General features: G+C 44.2%; 2 protein-coding genes across 6 annotated transcripts; both read left to right on the plus strand.

Annotated features, from left to right (window-relative positions):
* On the plus strand, positions 1 to 7,385 carry LOC134034812 (nuclear receptor-binding protein 2-like). The gene is given in 17 exon segments (XM_062479446.1): positions 1 to 69; positions 249 to 350; positions 678 to 765; positions 976 to 1,017; positions 1,310 to 1,428; positions 1,791 to 1,895; positions 2,466 to 2,521; positions 2,733 to 2,757; positions 2,760 to 2,827; positions 3,207 to 3,339; positions 3,450 to 3,552; positions 3,658 to 3,708; positions 3,870 to 4,005; positions 4,569 to 4,622; positions 4,852 to 4,915; positions 5,069 to 5,124; positions 5,230 to 7,385. Coding segments are annotated over 14 exon segments (1,095 nt in total). The 5' UTR covers positions 1 to 69; positions 249 to 350; positions 678 to 765; positions 976 to 979; the 3' UTR covers positions 5,317 to 7,385.
* A 137-nt stretch (positions 7,386 to 7,522) lies between these two features.
* LOC134034642 (poly(U)-binding-splicing factor PUF60-like) lies at positions 7,523 to 16,150 on the plus strand. 5 transcript variants are annotated; one of them, XM_062479122.1, is made up of 12 exons: positions 7,567 to 7,648; positions 8,188 to 8,274; positions 8,635 to 8,730; positions 8,889 to 8,978; positions 9,632 to 9,682; positions 10,986 to 11,147; positions 11,346 to 11,438; positions 12,702 to 12,915; positions 13,029 to 13,261; positions 13,974 to 14,088; positions 14,818 to 15,080; positions 15,473 to 16,150. In XM_062479122.1, exons 3-12 carry the CDS (start codon positions 8,650 to 8,652, stop codon positions 15,770 to 15,772), a joined length of 1,602 nt encoding a protein of 533 aa, XP_062335106.1. In that variant the 5' UTR covers positions 7,567 to 7,648; positions 8,188 to 8,274; positions 8,635 to 8,649; the 3' UTR covers positions 15,773 to 16,150. The 5 variants fall into 5 exon arrangements, with proteins under 5 accessions (XP_062335104.1, XP_062335105.1, XP_062335108.1 ...); XM_062479120.1 differs by lacking the exon at positions 8,188 to 8,274 and having other exon boundaries at positions 7,523 to 7,648; XM_062479121.1 differs by lacking the exon at positions 8,188 to 8,274 and having other exon boundaries at positions 7,523 to 7,648; positions 14,830 to 15,080.
* The last annotated feature ends 518 nt before the right edge of the window (positions 16,151 to 16,668 follow it).

The following is a 16,668-nucleotide window of genomic DNA, read 5'->3' on the forward strand; positions in this document are numbered from 1 at the left end:
GAGGAGGGGGTGGAGGTTGTCTGGAACGAGGTGCTGTTCTCTGACAGGAAGGTCTTCAAAGCACAGGAGGTAAGTAATCAAGGAAACTCAGATATCTATCACTTATCCAAAGAGGATATAAGTGTTTTGGGCTTTTCTTATCAGACACATTCAAAAAATGTGCATCAGCCTACTAAACTAAAGCATAAGGCATTGGATTAGCATGTGACCACTGACTACCTCCTCCATGTCTGATCTCTTTCTTGCAGGAGAAGATCAAGGAGATGTTTGAGAACCTGATGCAGGTGGAACATCCGAATATTGTCAAGTTCCACAAGTACTGGCTGGATATGAGGGACAGTCAAGCTCGGGTCTGTGACACATTTCTTTCTCTCTCTCTCTCTCTCTCCTCTCTCTCTCTCTCTCTCTCTCTCTCTCTCTCTCTCTCTCTCTCTCTCTCTCTCTCTCTCTCTCTCTCTCTCTCTCTCTCTCTCTCTCTCTCTCTCTCTCTCTCTCTCTCTCTCTTCTCTTTCTCTCTCTCTCTCTCTCTCTCTCTCTCTCTCTCTCTCTCTCTCTCTCTCTCTCTCTCTCCTCTCTCTCTCTCTCTCTCTCTCTCTCTCTCTCTCTCTCTCTCTCTCTCTCTCTCTGCTGCTTCACAGCTTATTGCGTCCTTATCTCTTTCCATCCATGTGCCACAGGTCATATTCATTACAGAATACATGTCCTCTGTAGCTTGAAGCAATTTTCTCAAGAAAACCAAGAAAAACCACAAGACTATGAACGTCAAGTCAGTTTCAGCCCATTTGGTTATGTGCATTCAGTATGCCTTATTCCACCTTGAAGTGGTGGTAAGACCAGTCTAGGCAGGATTCAGGGCTGCAGGATGGCAGATCTTTATCAACTCGTGCTTTCATAAGCAAATATGTCACTTAGTAGTCACTGGATCCAGTGGAATATGTAATGGTGTGAGACTCATGCTTCTCTGTCATACACCACAGGCATGGAAGAGGTGGTGTACCAGATACTGTCTGCCCTCAGGTAAGAGCAGCAACACACTATCACTCTTTCCCTAACCCCCCCCCCCACCACCACCCACCCCTTTTCTTAGTTTCTGCATTTCTCTCTGTTTCTCTTTCCATTTCCCTCTCTCTATATCTTTCTCCTTCTCTCTTCCCTGCTCGTCCTACCTCCCTTACCTCCAGACCAGATCCTTATTATGATCTGAGGAAGCCTCAGGCCATGGTAGACAGTATCGAGGTGTCTGAGCTGATAGATGTGTTGTTTTCACTTCCTCCCGAGAGACCAAAACCCTTTTGTTGTTTGCTGCCAGTTACCTGCACTCATGTGACCCGCCTATTATCCATGGCAACCTGACCTGCGATACCATCTTCATCCAACACAACGGCCTTATCAAGATTGGCTCAGGTCTGCCTCCCATGGGCTTGTTATGTTACTGCCACAAACATTAAGATTTATCACAGTTCCTATATTTAGCTTGTAGATTGAGAATACAACGTACACATTCTTTTTGTACAGTTTCCATTGATACTTGATAATCCAAAGAGTCACTAATGTTGCTTATGAACTGAATAGTACCTTTATTATGCTTTTTCCTCAGTGTGGCACAGACTGTTGTGAATGGTAAGAACCATATGGTGTTCTGCTCATCATTCTTCTCCTCTTTCTTATCAAACATGTCCCTATCTGTTAGAGGAGACCATCGTAAGGTTAATTTACAGCACAAGATATCCCACAATATCTGATCCCAATGTAGCACCTGGGTGTCTTTGGAGTTGGGTTTGATTTTCTAGCCGTCTATCTTCCCTCACAACAAGTGTTCCCGGGGGCCAGTGGTAAGGTACGACCTCACCGAGACGAGCAGAGGAACCTGCACTTCTTCTCTCCAGAGTATGGCAGTGAGTGTCCCACCCACCCCTTCTTACATTCACATTTAGTCATTTAGCAGACGCTCTTATCCAGAGCGACTTACAGTAAATACAGGGACATTCTGCCCAAGGACACAACGTCATTTTGCAGGGCCCGGGAATCGAACCGGCAACCTTCTGATTAATAGCCAGCCTCCCTAACCGTTCAGCCATCTGACACTTCTTCCCTCCTCCCCAACATTCTCTGGTTTCCTGACACAGCCTGCATAAACCAGTCAGCTACCTGATAGTGATAACCATCAGTGAATATATCCACAATGGATATAAAATATCGATAAAACGCTAAAGGATGTGTGTGTACAACAGTCTAAGTCATGCAGCTGAACAATACATTTGGTATTAGCGTCTGCTCCTCCTTCTGTACTTAATTGATTCTTTTGTTGTTGGAGTCTAAAGGTAACTCTTTCTTGGCTGAATTTAGAATTGTGTTCTCTTTTCCTTTCATCTTTCTCTCTCTCTCTCTCTCTCTCTCTCTCTCTCTCTCTCTCTCTCTCTCTCTCTCTCTCTCTCTCTCTCTCTCTCTCTCTTTCACATTTCTAGCAGAGGAGGATGATTATGCCATTGACATCTTCTCTTTTGGGATCTGTGCTCTGGAGGTGAAAGAAACCCACCAACACTCAGCAGATGGACTGTGTGTGTGTGTGTGTGTTAGTGTGTGTGTGTTAGTGTGGGTGTTTGTGTATGAGCATGCACATATACGTGGCAGATTTGGTCTAAACAAGACTTACTACTTTTGAGATGCCTTCATAGTTGTGCACAAGTACCGATCATGATCACATGTTCTGTCTGGTCTGTGTTGATGTCCAGATGGCTGTGCTGGAGATCCAAGCCAACGGGATGCTGTCGTGTCTAAGGAGGCTATCTCCAATGCAGGCCAGTCTCTGGAGGACCCTCTGATGAGAGTGAGTGCCGCACATGGCTTCCTGTCCCAGATACTGACCAGCCAAGCGGCCCAGTCTGATTTCTGCTTGTCAGAGAGCCGTAGACAGTCTGTCTCCTTTAAGCGTTTTTGATAACTTGATTCAGATTGGAAGAACCCAGAGTATGTGTCAGAGTTAGGGGGACTTTCAGTTTTACAGCAGCTGCTTATTCCTGCTGTCTTTCTCTCTCTCTCTCTCTCTCTCTCTCTCTCTCTCTCTCTCTCTCTCTCTCTCTCTCTCTCTCTCTCTCTCTCTCTCTCTCTCTCTCTCTCTCTCTCTCTCTCTCTCTTTCCTTCTGAGCGAGCACGATCCCATGGTTCCTACATGCTGCTTAAGCTTGTCTGTCCTCTCTGCCCTGTAGGAGTTCACCCAGTCGTGTGTGCGTCACGAGGCCAAGCTGCGTCCCACTGCCCACGACCTGCTGTTTCACCGCGTGCTGTTTGAGGTCCACTCCCTCAAGCTGCTGGCCGCACACTGCTTCATCAGCAACCAGTGTGAGTCTCTCTCCATTCTGGGATGTTTAGTTACTTCAAATCTTTCCCCTAAAGGGTTATAAGGTTAAAAGGTCAAAGGTCACCTCCTTGTTTACTGTGCCTTTCTGTAGACCTGCTGCCAGAGAACTGTGTGGAGGAGAAGACCAAGTCCTTCGACCCCAACGCTGTCATGGCGGAAATCAAACACCGCGACCGTGCAGGAGTGCAGCTAAAGTGAGAACACCCCTATGTTACTGTACACCTTCAGGGGCCACCAATAGATGACAAACTTTAAGACTTTAAGACTTTGATCAATCTTCACATTATTCTTTTCCACAGGTATTCTCACGTGTCTCCACTGGAGCTGGACAAGTTTCTGGAGGATGTCAAGTAAGTTCCAACTCTTCTCAGTTGATCTCTCTCCTCAGATTGAGTCCCAAGGGCTGTATTCAGCACTGGAATGTTAAACTTAACTGATAAACCTAAACTTAAACAGTCAAACTAAGTGGAGAAACTAACGTAATGTTTACTTTTGACCTCCATTTTCTCAGGAATGGGATCTACCCCCTCATGAACTTTGCTTCGTCGCGCCCCCATCCTGTCCCACGTGCCCTGTCTCTGTCTCAGGAGCAGGTGGAGACCGTGAAGACCCCCACCCCAGAACCGCAAGAGACTGAGTCCAGGAAGGTGTGTGTGTGGTGCTTTCTTAATGTGTTTGTGTGTGTGTGTGGGGTCGTGTGTGGTTGTGTCACACAGTGTCAGTGTTCCAGAGCACTAGGGGTGTAACAATATATTGTGGAACAATATATCACATTACAACATTTTTACAATATGTATCGTAGAGTTATGGCAATATTTTTACAATATGACGTCCGTTTGATCCTATTGGTTGAGCTACCAGTGCGTGACCTACTCTGCACCTGCGTCATGCGTGCATTCATTGCATTCACAGAAATTAACTGAGTTAACTAAATTGTATGTACAACAAAGAACATTCTTGAAAATGTTTTAATGTTTTGGAAATAAATCTGTTAATTGAATTACAGTTTCATTTAAAATGTTGTTCAAAATATCGTGATACGTATTGTATCGTACACCCAGTATCATGATACGTATTGTATTGTGAGCTGAGTGTATCGTTACACCCCTACAGAGCACTGCTTACCCATACACACAGTGTGTATGGGTAGGCAGTGTGTGTATGGGTAAGCAGTGGTCTGGAACACTGACAGTCTGCTTGTGTGTTACAGGTGATCCAGATGCACTGTAACTTGGAATCAAATGAAGAAGGGACCAAAACTCACGTGAGCCAAAAACACAACCTATTTCTAGATGCTAACTGCCATGTTCTTCCTCGGTTTCTCATTAATCATAACATCAGAAATCCATTACAAGGTCTCCATTACACTGTTTCAATAGCTTATTTCATATCCTAATTTATTAAGAAATACACCCCTTGATTAGTACTAAAACAAATCATTTGGTAGGAAATAATTAATAGGCTTATGAAATGAAATGTCCCTTTCTCCGTAGCTGTCTCTGTTTCTGAAGATGGATGACAAGCTGCATAGACAGCTCAGCTGTGACATTCTCCCAAGTGAGTTCATAAGCACACCACCATTATGGTCACTTTTCTTTGTTCGTAAGCATAACCTCTAATTTACCTCTTAACAAATAGTACATGATTTAAATTTGAAGGTATTGTATCTATCTACATGTATCTACATATACATTTGTTTCAATATTTCAGCTGACTGCTCCAAAGACCTTGCCAATGAACTTGTTCACTACGCCTTCATAAGTGAGGTAGGTACATCTACAGACTATTATATATTATTATAGCTGTCCAATTCCACCCCCTGCCTACCCTGTCGCCTAGAGCAGGCCCTGATGATGTCATACCCCGTACAGGAGGACTGTGATAAGCTGGCGGGGTTCCTGGAAGATGCTCTAGGCAAACATCGGCTCAGAGCGCTGGCCTCAGGGAGCACACAGTGAACAGGAACCCCTGTGGAGGCTGGCCCAGAGAGAGGGGCCGTTGGCTTTGACCACTCGTCCCAGAGTGAGAGAGGGGGCAGCAGGCAGGATCAGCCGGGATCAGAGGGGGCCGGGGCCAGCGTGGGTATGGGAGGATTAACACAGGTGGTAGAAGCTGAGCCTGAAGGCCGAGAACATCCTGGGGGGTTTGGAGAGAGCGGGATTGAGCGGAGGCAGGAACAGGAAGCACCTCTGATTGGAGGACTACAGGAGTGATGGCTGTGTTTAACTATCCCACAATGCAGTGGAAGATTGATAACCCCCCACCCTCCCCATCCCCTTGCCTAAAAGGGCTATCATGCCTTAAGATGTCTTCATGACTTTGGCTCTCCATATTGCCACTATTTGAATAGATATATTCCCTTCCAGACATCTGATATGACAGCTACATTTTTACGTGTTCTTTTAATCAAAATCCAAGTTTATAACACCCTAAAATTGTTGTGGTTGGCCACTTATGTAATTCTTTTTACATTTATTTTTATGTTTACCTAATTCAGTCATTACAATTTTATCACAACTTAAAATCCGTCCAACATGCACAGGCAATGCTCACAACAAAGAATTATTTTCCTTGTTTTTTCTTGCTTAACTGTTGTCTGAGCCTTGCACAGTTTTTGTTCACATATGAATGGTCTGTAGAGTACTACTATTCACTTAGGCCAGACACTTTTCTCCCAGCACTGCAAATGCCTCAGTAAGTCTCCATGCATTAGAGGTGATGAGCAATGAGACAATGCCTCTCTTTGCCTGTAAAACTCTTAAAGGGGGTTTCCCTGTGAAAGTCCTCTGAAAGCCAAAGACTTGCAAAGTGCCTAAGATGGCAATCCACATTAGACAAAATACCCATGACCACAGTAGTTTTGATGTAAAGCTTTGGAGGACATTCTCTTGGTAAATATTCTGATACATTACATAGGTTGAATTTGGAGTTAACAGAAAGCTATTCTATTTTATCCACAACATCAGCCTGTGAAAATTGTATGATGTGAAAATCACATATTTGGGAAAGCAGTTCATTGAATTCTAGTATGTTATTATATCTAATTTGACATCATAACAGCCCATAACATCTACAACACTGTAGTGTGTTTGCGTCCTTAGTATGCGTATTACATACTAATAGTAAAGTAATATGTAATACACATGCTAATTTACTATTCTTCAGTAAACTGCCATCACGTAACTCAGAAGATGAAAATTATATTTACATATGTGATATGATACACCTTCTATGATAAAGAGGGCATATAGAGTGAATAAAGTGTTTACAAAAGAGTTTGTCAGCTTGTATGCCAAGGGAGTATCCAATATTCAAAATAATTAATTGGTATGGGATTTTATGCCCCCAAAATTGGGATTTAATTTTCTTTTAGTAAACTGATAAGTTGGGGAAATTGGATTTTGGAAAAGTTTATAAATTGTGAATTTCCCTAATACATTTTGATCCGTATATTCATTCAGTATCCAAATCTGTTAACTGTATGACATTAGCTTGTTACACTGTCTGTGAACCTGCAATATCAAAACAAATTGCACTACTGACTTGTATAGTTTTCGCTTTAAATATTCAGAGTGTCTGACAAGCATTCTGTTAGCTCATCCGTGAGAGAGGAAGCCTTCTCTCACACATGGTGTAGATATGTGAACACTATCTGTAGGGTGTAGATATGTGTTTGTGGCTTTGCAAGAGGTTTAATTTTAACAAACGCACACAATGGCTCTCAATCTGACCTGATACTTTGCATCTGCATGTCTTAAAAACTAAAAAACTGTACAGATTTGTATTATTATTATTATTTCTTCAAGATTGCCTTGTCATTAACATCACCATCGGATCCGAAGGGGAAATGATCAAAAGAAAGAATGTTTAGACTGAAATTAATTCATATCAGTCATTTTTCTGTCATAGTAACTGAACTTCGTCCTAAGTTTGTTGAATGAATGTAAGCTTTGGGTGTGTTCTGCTTAACCCTCTGTTCAATATTGTACTGTGATTGAATCCAATAAAATAATATTATGTGACATGATGAGTTGTGCAGTGTGAAGGTGTTTTCTGAACTAAAAACCTTGGACAATGTACGTAATTGTAAGAGGCAGTGATTAGATAAAACTGAAATACCAAGCACTATGATGTATCAAACCTGGCAACCAAACTGTTCAACGCTTACGCTAGCTCTCGCGACGACCGGTTCTGTGTGTTTAGGATCTCGCGACGCTTAGCTCCTGCCCGCTTACAACAGACGTCGGCCCTCTCACGAAGGTGTGCTTCATGGCGGTGACGGAGGTTGCGGTAAATAGATACAAGTTATTTTAATGCACAAGTTACAATTCAAACTGTTGCGATTTCATTTGCATTGTTTCGCACATTGATGTTATTTTATGTACCGTATCTAAAAATCAGCTTGCGAATTTTCTTCGCACGAACAATGCTTGCTAGATGGAAAAGTAATGCTAACTAACTAGCCATGACGACGAGGCCCGTGTTGGATGCAGACGAGACGGCAATAGTAGGCAATGGCCATTTGGAAGATAGGAAGTTATGGTTAGACCGTTAGGTTGTTGTAGCGGATAACTATGGCCAAAGAAGTGCAATGTATTATTTCGTATTAATATAACCTATAAAATACGTTATGAAATTGTTGGCTAGCTAGCATGGGTACTTGTTATCTTGTATTGATACACAACGGTAGCAAGTTAGCCATTTTTTGGAGCTAATGCTATGGAGCCCATTCAATTATGCGTTGCCTAGAGTCAAAGTTAGCTGGCTGTAGCGAACGTCATGCCGCTGGTTATGGCTTTGTTAGTCTGAAAGCATTTTCTTTTCCTCAGAATTTGCTGAATTGTTAAGGTCCCCCCCATCAGTCTTGCCTGGGGGTTATCCTACCTCTGGTGGTCCCAGCGATAAACAGGTTGTAGGTAAGGAGCATTGTCTCTTTTTATAGCTAGCTATCTAGCCTAGCTATAAAATGCTAGGTGGGTTTGGCGCTTGGTGAACGCTGCGATCAATCGGGACAATTCCGGTAGCAAGCTAGGTAGTTGCTTACTCAAAATGAGTAGTTAGCTACCACATGTATGTCCTGACTTTTGTATTTTAACTTGGGTGTGATACGTTAAAGCGTATCAAAAGTTAAATTTCGTGACGATGCGTGTGGGTTGTTTCGTCTGATCCCCATGTGGCTACAGTAGCAAGCTAACGTTTTCCTCTTTTTTTCTTGTATGTATTAAAAATAATAATATATATATTTATAAATATAAATACTTTGTGCGCTTATTCAGGGAGGCACAACTGTGATGATGGAGAATGGACAGGGCACAGGCTCTAAGCTTGGCCTGCCGCCTCTCACCCCAGAGCAGCAGGAGGCGCTTCAGAGGGTAAGGACAGCCTCTCGAGCACCCAGGTTGTATACATAATGATGTCGCTGTCTAATCGCAACCCCATTTTGTTCTCTTTTGGGTAATGTAGTTCCCATGGAGCAAAGTTTTATCCACACCTGTAAAAACATTTTCGCCTCGTTTCTCTTATGATTCAGGCAAAGAAGTATGCTATGGAACAAAGCATTAAAAGTGTCTTGGTGAAACAGACCATCGCCCACCAGCAACAGCAGCTCACCAATTTGCAGGTGAGACATGCTCAAGGCCTTTTCATTTCACACTATAATAAAACTCCATGCCCTTGATTATGTTCTTATGTCTTGTAAACAACTTAAACGCTTAGACCATATCACGCATAGTAACGTGTAATAAGGGACCATTTTAAATCAAGATGTGAGCCTTTATTTACATTTTCTCTATACACTCATCAACTTGGGTTGTTAAATTATTCGATTACAGCTCCCTCTAGGCCCTCAAATTTTTATTGCTTTGTTTTGCAAGGTAGCAATTCTTATTGCAACAAATACAAGAATTGCATGTACATTACACACTGTTATAGCTAATTAAGCAGCTCTTTGCTCAGGATGATGTGAGGGCAGGGGTGTCTTTTCTTGCTTCTGCACTTCTTCATCAGGAGGACATCATGAGGACGACAGTGCTGGAACATATTGAAAGCTTTGCATTTTCGTCTCCATTATAGCTTTTTAATGTTTCTTACTGGGGTAATGTTATGGGGTTATAGGACTAGTTGGGTGTAGAAGGAAAGAAAATAGTTGTCTAGATTGAGGATGTACAGGGCACTGTCCGTTACTGAATGTCTTAAAGATTGTCTTAGAAAGAAAAGCTAGTCGATATATCTAACCCACCTTTCAGTACTTTTTTCGTCTTTACTGTCTTTCAGATGGCAGCAGTGACAATGGGCTTTGGAGATCCTCTCTCACCGTTACAATCGGTCAATAGATTATTAAACCTTTTTTTTCTGTGCGCATTCCTGAATATACATTTACATTTAGTCATTTAGCAGACGCTCTTATCCAGAGCGACTTACAGTGAGTACAGGGACATTCCCCCGAGGCAAGTAGGGTGAAGTGCCTTGCCCAAGGACACAACGTCATTTGGCATGGCCGGGAATCGAACTGGCAACCTTCAGATTACTAGCCCGATTCCCTAACCGCTCAGCCACCTGACTCCAGATGATATACAAAAGGACTGTTACCCTTCTCTGGCCTTTAGGTTTACTGTCCATAGCAGACGACCAAAGAATGCATATTTCAAAAGAAGACACGGTTTTAATTGCAATGAGACATTTAGCAACCAAATATTGTGGTGTTCAGTTTAAAAGCTGAAATGCTATATAGCACTTCATCTTCTGATAATGACTATTGGTTATGTACTTTATAGATATCCATAGCAAAATTTCACATTCATACTGTATTTGATATTTTAAACTTACATTAGTCTAATCTCCCAGTATGGATAATCACATTGTAATCTAGAATGACTAATCAAGATGTTAAGAACACTAGTACACTGATGCAGAAATCCATGTCTCCTTTATAAATATGCAGCAACATGGCATGATTTCCAAAGACAAATCTAGACATAGGGCTAAAGAGGGCTAATTGTCTCTTTCAAATCTTAGACCTGACAGGAATCCCTCTTTGGCCATCTTCAAATTAATGCTGTTTATGAAACCAGTTAGACACCCCTTTTCTAGTCACAGATCAGTTTGTTTTCCTGTTGGTGATTAAAGGTGTGGTTGACAGGCCTGACTAGACTGCTTTCAGTGGTAAACAACCCCTCCTCTTAGAGGCTTAAGACGTAAGTGTGAAATGCATTTGAGGCCTTATTCTGGATGCCACTCCCCTGATTTAGGTGTTGATTTAATTTTGGTACATGTGTTAGTTCCTGAAGTGCATCCCTGGACTAAAGGTTAGTCTCAGGAACAATGTTATAGTGAGGTGTAGGCATGCCCAGCACGTAAGTGCTTTCATTCATACATATGTACTAGTGGAAAAAGTCAAATGCATGTCAATTTCTCTTGGTAGATTCTAAATTGAAATTCATTGCAAAATCACAGCTGTTTGGTCGATAGTCCCAAATACTGAGTGAGACGTTGGCCTTAATATCTTAAGTTAGGGATAGCAAAATGAATGTAAAACAGACAAAATAATCACATAGATTGATGTGTGTGTGTGTGTGTGGTTTCTCTGAGCCTGTAAATCATCCTCGTGTGTGTTTCTCCTGGTCCCCAGGTGGCAGCCCAGCGGCAGCGTGCTCTGGCCATCATGTGTAGGGTGTACGTGGGCTCCATCTACTATGAGCTGGGGGAGGACACCATCAGACAGGCCTTTGCCCCGTTCGGCCCCATCAAGAGCATCGACATGTCCTGGGATTCTGTGACTATGAAACACAAGGTGGGTTTGGTCTGTCACCTGTGCGGGGGGGGGGACTGTGAGCAGCTGATGATGATGACATTTAATTGGTGGATCAAGGTTAATTGAAAAGCTCGAAGGAGCGGCATGTTAAACTGTGTCCCAGACGAGACACATCCACCATTGGTTTCGATATGAGTGGTTGGTTTGTGTCCTATGCATGTCTCTGTGTCTGTGCAGGGTTTTGCCTTTGTGGAGTATGATGTGCCGGAGGCTGCACAGCTAGCTCTGGAGCAGATGAACTCGGTCATGCTCGGGGGGAGGAACATCAAGGTGAGTGACCCGGAGTGACTGCCTGGAGGACCAATCGGAACAGGGCTTTCATTCCTTTAACCCTCTTTTTTTCCCCCCTGTTTAAGTTTGGGGCTCCTCAAGCCCACCTGGAAGCATAAGTACCATTCCACTGCTTGTTGTGTAACTGAATTACCTTGTGAATTTACTACTAATTGGTGTCACTTAAACTGTCTGAAAGAATCTAAAGTCACTCTCATTTTTCTTTCTTTGCTTGTGTTCGTGTCCATGTCGTTTACAGGTGCGTGCAAGTTTCCCTGCGTGTATGCGTGTGTGGGTGATATCGTGTCTCCCTGTGTGTGTGTGTGTGTGTGTGTTCTGCTTCCATGGTGTCACCACATTGTCTTAGTGACCCGTTCCAGTAGGATGCCCTGCAGCGCGTGGCGCTGCTCTGTGTCCAAGATGTGCTGATGATGGGCTGCGCCTGGTTGGTGTTGCTTGGCCGCCCCACCTGCAGCACAGATCCTGTACAAATTCGCCGTGCGCGTCTGTCGTAGGGACCTCGTCCGAGGCTAGGGACCCTTAGTTAGCCAGGCAGCCTTCGACCGAGGCTCAGTCCACTCACCTCGCCTCCTTCTCAAAACTTATTGGGGGACAAGATCCAAGGGACTGGCCCCTTGGACCCTCTTCCACAATCCTCTTTGGGGAGGCGACGAGGAGAGAGGAAGTTAGGGTAGGCTCCCTTTGTTTTGGTGAACTGCGTGACCACTAGCTTGTCTTTAGCTGCAGCTCTCATCTCAGGTGTCCTGTACATGCCCTTCTGGTCTGGTCAGTGGTGAGTTGGAGTGTCTTATGGACATAACTCATTACAGCAGCTGTGCAGAAAGCCATGATGTCTGTTACCAAGGCACATGCTTATGTAGATTTGTCAGCGTAGATTAAGAAATTGGGTATTTTTCTTTGCCGAAGATCTTGGATTTGGATGTAGATTGCAGTTTGCAATGTAGAAATTGGTTTGTCAAGAGCAAGTCATTTTCAGTTTTTAGAACTGAGTCCATCTTGTCAAATTGCAATTCTCATGAACTTGCCACAACTTTAACAGGGTGGTGTGGTGGAGATGCAGCTAAGCCAGGCTAGTTGACCCTTTGCGGCCATTTTGGTGGTAGTCCTCGGTTTATAGTGAATCTCTCCAGTCTCCTTCTATGGCCTCCTATTGCGTTCCTGCGAGTGGAAGAAAACGTAGGCGTTTTCTGAAGCTATGACCCGTCATTCAGTGGCCCTGTGCTGGTATGATCTGTGCTGTAGGTGGGGCGGCCAAGTAACATCGGTCAGGCGCAACCCATCATTGACCAGCTGGCAGAGGAGGCGCGCGCCTTCAACCGGATCTACGTGGCATCCGTCCACCCCGACCTCTCGGATGAGGACATCAAGAGTGTATTTGAGGCCTTTGGAAGGATCAAGTCCTGCACGTTAGCCAGAGACCCCACCACGGGAAGGCACAGGAGCTTTGGCTTCATCGGTGAGCAGGGAGGCCCCCAAACCCCCCCTCTGCGAGCCCTCAAGAAGTCCTGTTGTTCTGCGTTGGTCATTTTGAACACTAACCCACCCCCGTCTGTTCCTGACCCCTGACAGAGTATGAGAAGCCCCAGTCCTCCCTGGACGCAGTGTCCTCCATGAACCTCTTTGACCTAGGGGGTCAGTACCTGCGGGTGGGGAAGGCCGTGACCCCGCCCATGCCTCTCCTCACCCCCACAACCCCCGGCGGTTTGCCCCCGGCAGCAGCCGTTGCCGCGGCAGCAGCAACCGCTAAGATTACGGCCCAGGCAAGTATGAATCCCTTCCAAAGGGATCTAATGGCCTTCCAGGTAAATATAACTCAGATTTAGCGAGATATGACTATCACCCACACAGAGTAAATGTTAAACATAGCCTGTTTGGGAAGATCATTTGTATCAATGAACAGCTTACTGGTCATGAATCCCAGAGCTCTGTAAATAATTTTAATTGGTTGGGAAATTGATGGAGAAATGACATTCTGAGTAGTATGTGTCTGCTTACATTTAAATGTGCAGTGCCGTGTTTTAGGGAATGTAGTCATAGTTGCCGTACTACTTTTTTTTCCTACCTTTTGCTCAACACGCACAGGAAGTGCATCCCCTAAGGCCAAAGCTTATCCACTTTCTGTCATAAGTACTGATGATACTGGGCATTTAGACTCTCATGATCTAATTACTAGTGTTACAAGTTAATGAGCCCCTTGAGTCTCCTAGCTCAAGCAAGCATGCTCTCTTTTCACAGCTTTCTGTTTCAGTTGCACATTGATAAACAGCTTATTACTAAATATATTATAATTTTTTATAGAAGTCAGTCAATGTAGCAAAGTAGTGAAAATCAGAACAGTATGTATTGATGTCGACACTTGCTTCAGGAATTTAGTTTAGTTTTTATTTATTAATGGAGAAGGACAGGTAAGAATTGCAAAGATGAGTGTTATGTGGCAATACTGTGTGATTTGACTGTGCTGCCTTGCTTGTCTGTGTTTTCCCTGCTAATGTCTCCGGCCCCCCCTCTCTCAAGGAGGCTGTAGCCGGGGCGTCAGTCCTGGGGGCGCTGGCAGCGCCCCAGCTCCTGGGCCAGCAGATGGGCATACCTCAAGCTGTCATGGCTGCCCAGGCTCCAGGCGTCATCACAGGTGTGTACCTGACTATGTTCAAGTAAATCAGACCTGGGTCCCTTTTATTACATTGCCATGAAACCAACGGATGATTTCATTTTTAGAGTAATTATAATACGTATTGATATACTTTTATTGTGTGTGTGTGTGTGTGTGCACACACCACGTCTGGAGTGCTCACTGTTACCCCACCCCTAGGTGTGTAGAGATTCAGTGAAATCTAAAACTGACTCATCTGGCTTTGAAATTGTTTACTTAGTAAATGCCACTTGACTTAGGCCAGTCAAGATTACAATTAAAATTATTTTTTGGGGGGGAACCTCATTCGTGGAGATTAATGATGCTTCACTTTGGGGACCAATTAGCGTTCTGTTACTCCTGATGAAACAGGATGGGGAATAGCAAAGCAGGGAGAGCTTACTGCTGATGGATAGCTATATTTTTATACTTAATCTCTTGAGTGACTACTGTATTCACAGTTGGGGTGTGGAGTCGGTGTTTGGGTTTTTACAATGCTGGTTCCAAATTGTACTTTTAAAACTGTTCCGGTGCCTGAACCAATCTGCGTTCTGATTCGATAGGGTTTCAATACCCAACCCTAGTGTGAAGTGATACATCAGTTTGGTTTCTTCATTGGAACAATCTCCTAAATTGAAACAAACCCTTTGTACCAGAAACTAGGCCTCTATGAGTTAAGACTTGTATATTCCTGGTGTCTGACTTGTATGACCACCTCCCCCTCCTGAGGTGTGACTCCAGCGCGCCCCCCCATGCCAGTGCTGCCCCAGGTGGGCCTGGTGAACCCAGTGCTGGCCTCACCCCCAGTCCTGTCCAACCCTACCCTGGCGGGAGGCCCCAACGCCCTGCAGGAGCTGAAGAAGAAAGAGAAGGAGGAGGAGCTGCAGCAGGATGGGACAGGCCAGGAGATGTTGAGTGACCAGGAACACATGAGCATCTCGGGAAGCAGTGCCAGACACATGGTCATGCAGAAGCTGCTGAGGAAGTCAGAGGTGAGGGTGAGGAGCTGGGGGTGAGGAGCTGGGGGTGAGGAGCTGGGGGTGAGGAGCTGGGGGTGAGGAGCTGGGGGTGAGGAGCTGGGGGTGAGGAGCTGGGGAGGAGGAGCTGGGGGGGAGGAGCTGGGGGGGAGGAGCTGGGGGGGAGGAGCTGGGGGGGAGGAGCTGGGGGGGAGGAGCTGGGGGGGAGGAGCTGGGGGGGAGGAGCTGGGGGGGAGGAGCTGGGGGGGAGGAGCTGGGTGAACCTTGTTTGTGCGTCAGTTGTTTTGTTGATTAAAAAATATATATTTATATTATCTCAAGGGGATTATTTTCAATTGCTGACAAATTTGAGTGGAAACTAAGTCTAGTGATGGTTCCTGATCCTCTGTTTGTCCGCACCTCTTTAGTCCACAGTGATGGTGTTGCGAAACATGGTGGGTCCCGAGGACATCGATGATGATCTGGAGGGAGAGGTCACGGAGGAGTGTGGCAAGTTTGGAGCTGTGAACAGAGTCATCATCTACCAGGAGAAGCAGGGAGAGGAGGAGGATGCAGAAGTCATTGTCAAGATCTTCGTGGAGTTCTCCATGGCCTCTGAGATGAACAAGGCCATCCAGGCCCTCAATGATCGCTGGTTCGGGGGCCGTAAGGTTGTGGCAGAGGTGTATGACCAAGAGCGTTTCAACAGCAGTGACCTCTCTGCATAAACTGTCTGAAATGCCCACTTAGCACCCATTCTATCCATTACTCAAGGCTCAAACGAATGTCAGTCAGTGCTGATGCTTGAGATGTGGGGCTCCTTTTTAACTTGTAATTATTTTTTTTATTGATGTCGATATTAATATTATTCATAGTTCCTCTTCAGGAATTGGTTTAAATGAATTTTGCGCCTCATGGATTTTGTTTTGTCACAAGTGAGACTTTTTCTTTTTTTGTATTTTCAGGTTTTCGTAATCAGATCTTGAGAAATTTTGACTAGATATTCCCAAAGTTTGCTCATATTTCCTCTTCTAACAATGTTGTGTCTCTTAAAAGTTTGAGATATTGGTTCCGGTTTCTCCACAAAATAAATTCTTCAAGTATAATTTTGGGGGTGATTTTTCTGTCTGACTTAATGTCGTTTTATAAAACATTTACAGATACACAATTCAGATACTGAATTTAAAGCGATGGAAAAAAGGGATTTTATCATTTTTCAATAAAACAGATTTTTTCATTTTAGTTTTAGTATCACTTAGATGACAAGTAAAAAGTGTATAGGGGTGCTAATTAGATAATGAACGTTCCGTGGCTATTTTGACAGCAGAGGGCACTATCTGATAACTATTACACTCCAAAGTGATGTAAGGGCATACTAAACCGTAAGGGTTGCTGTTAGACGTGTTTTGAGGAGCAGGGAGAACTACTCGGTGCACATTCAAACCGGGACAGCTGGTGTTGCAGGGCGGGATTTGCATTCAGTTTACTATTTTCGTGTTATTTTGGTCAACCCTGCACCCGATAACACTAGTAAGGTCGAGGATTTTAATTTTATTATTATACGCTTAGACTGATTATTTGAGCTTTCCTCGTCTTAAATAGTTCAGCTGGAATGTAAAACGAA

Source organism: Osmerus eperlanus, chromosome 15 (assembly GCF_963692335.1).
Source record: "Osmerus eperlanus chromosome 15, fOsmEpe2.1, whole genome shotgun sequence".
Lineage (NCBI taxonomy): Eukaryota > Metazoa > Chordata > Actinopteri > Osmeriformes > Osmeridae > Osmerus > Osmerus eperlanus.

Coding starts and splice junctions, on each gene's coding strand:
- LOC134034642 (XM_062479120.1), top strand. CDS start 7,628: ATGGCGGTGACGGAGGTTGCG. Junction 9,683..10,985: donor CTCTCTCACCGTTACAATCG/GTCAATAGATTA, acceptor CCTGGTCCCCAG/GTGGCAGCCCAGCGGCAGCG. Junction 13,262..13,973: donor GGGATCTAATGGCCTTCCAG/GTAAATATAACT, acceptor CCCTCTCTCAAG/GAGGCTGTAGCCGGGGCGTC.